The 680-nt window shown below is 44.6% G+C and overlaps 1 protein-coding gene across 1 annotated transcript; it reads left to right on the plus strand.

Annotated features, from left to right (window-relative positions):
• Positions 1 to 113: 113 nt before the first annotated feature.
• Positions 114 to 497, plus strand: SARC_17988 (hypothetical protein; the record flags this gene model as incomplete). Its single annotated transcript, XM_014287927.1, has 2 exons — positions 114 to 349; positions 483 to 497. Coding segments are annotated over 2 exons (251 nt in total), but the record flags the coding sequence as incomplete, so codon positions are not given.
• Positions 498 to 680: the final 183 nt, after the last annotated feature.

Consider the following 680-nt stretch of genomic DNA (forward strand, 5'->3'; position numbering starts at 1 on the left):
TATGTATTTATATATACGTACATATGCCTCAACATGCGAGAAGAGAAGAGATTTCATACTTTACCTCAACAAGCGAGCTTATTCTAACCCTCCCTCTGTCATCCCCCACACAGGTAATCTCATTTTCCTCGGAGATTGGGTGCAAACTCTGCGAGACAACTCCGGAGCACCGCTTAGACAACTGGATACTGATGCACTGTGTGGTGTACTGCAGATCTTGTTAGAGGAAGAGCACTATCTGGTGTTGCAGTACACAGTCATGTTCCTGGTAGATGTCTTGCCGGCCATAGAGGGCCATTTGCACGCCAGGGTGTCCGCCTTCGTGCTGGACAGGTACTGGGAGAAGCTGGTATGTATAGGTTATAGGTATGGTTTATATTTACAGTACACATACATGTACATGTATATGAGTCCATATCTGGCAGTAACTGGCGCTGCAGCATTGTCACGTGCCTGTTATATTTCTTGGCCGGCGTACATAGCCACTTGTACACTAGTCTATCCACCTTAGAGCTGATTTAGTACAAGGAGCTGATATGCATAGTGCTATCTCTTGACGGGGTTAGTGGGTGCTTGGCGATATAAACATGCAGAATTGTACGTATTCATTTGTATGTGTGAAGTACGTTGGTATATGTTATCACACACACACATACATACACACAAACACACACACATAT

This window comes from Sphaeroforma arctica (assembly GCF_001186125.1).
Source record: "Sphaeroforma arctica JP610 unplaced genomic scaffold supercont1.13112, whole genome shotgun sequence".
Classification (NCBI taxonomy): Eukaryota; class Ichthyosporea; order Ichthyophonida; genus Sphaeroforma; species Sphaeroforma arctica.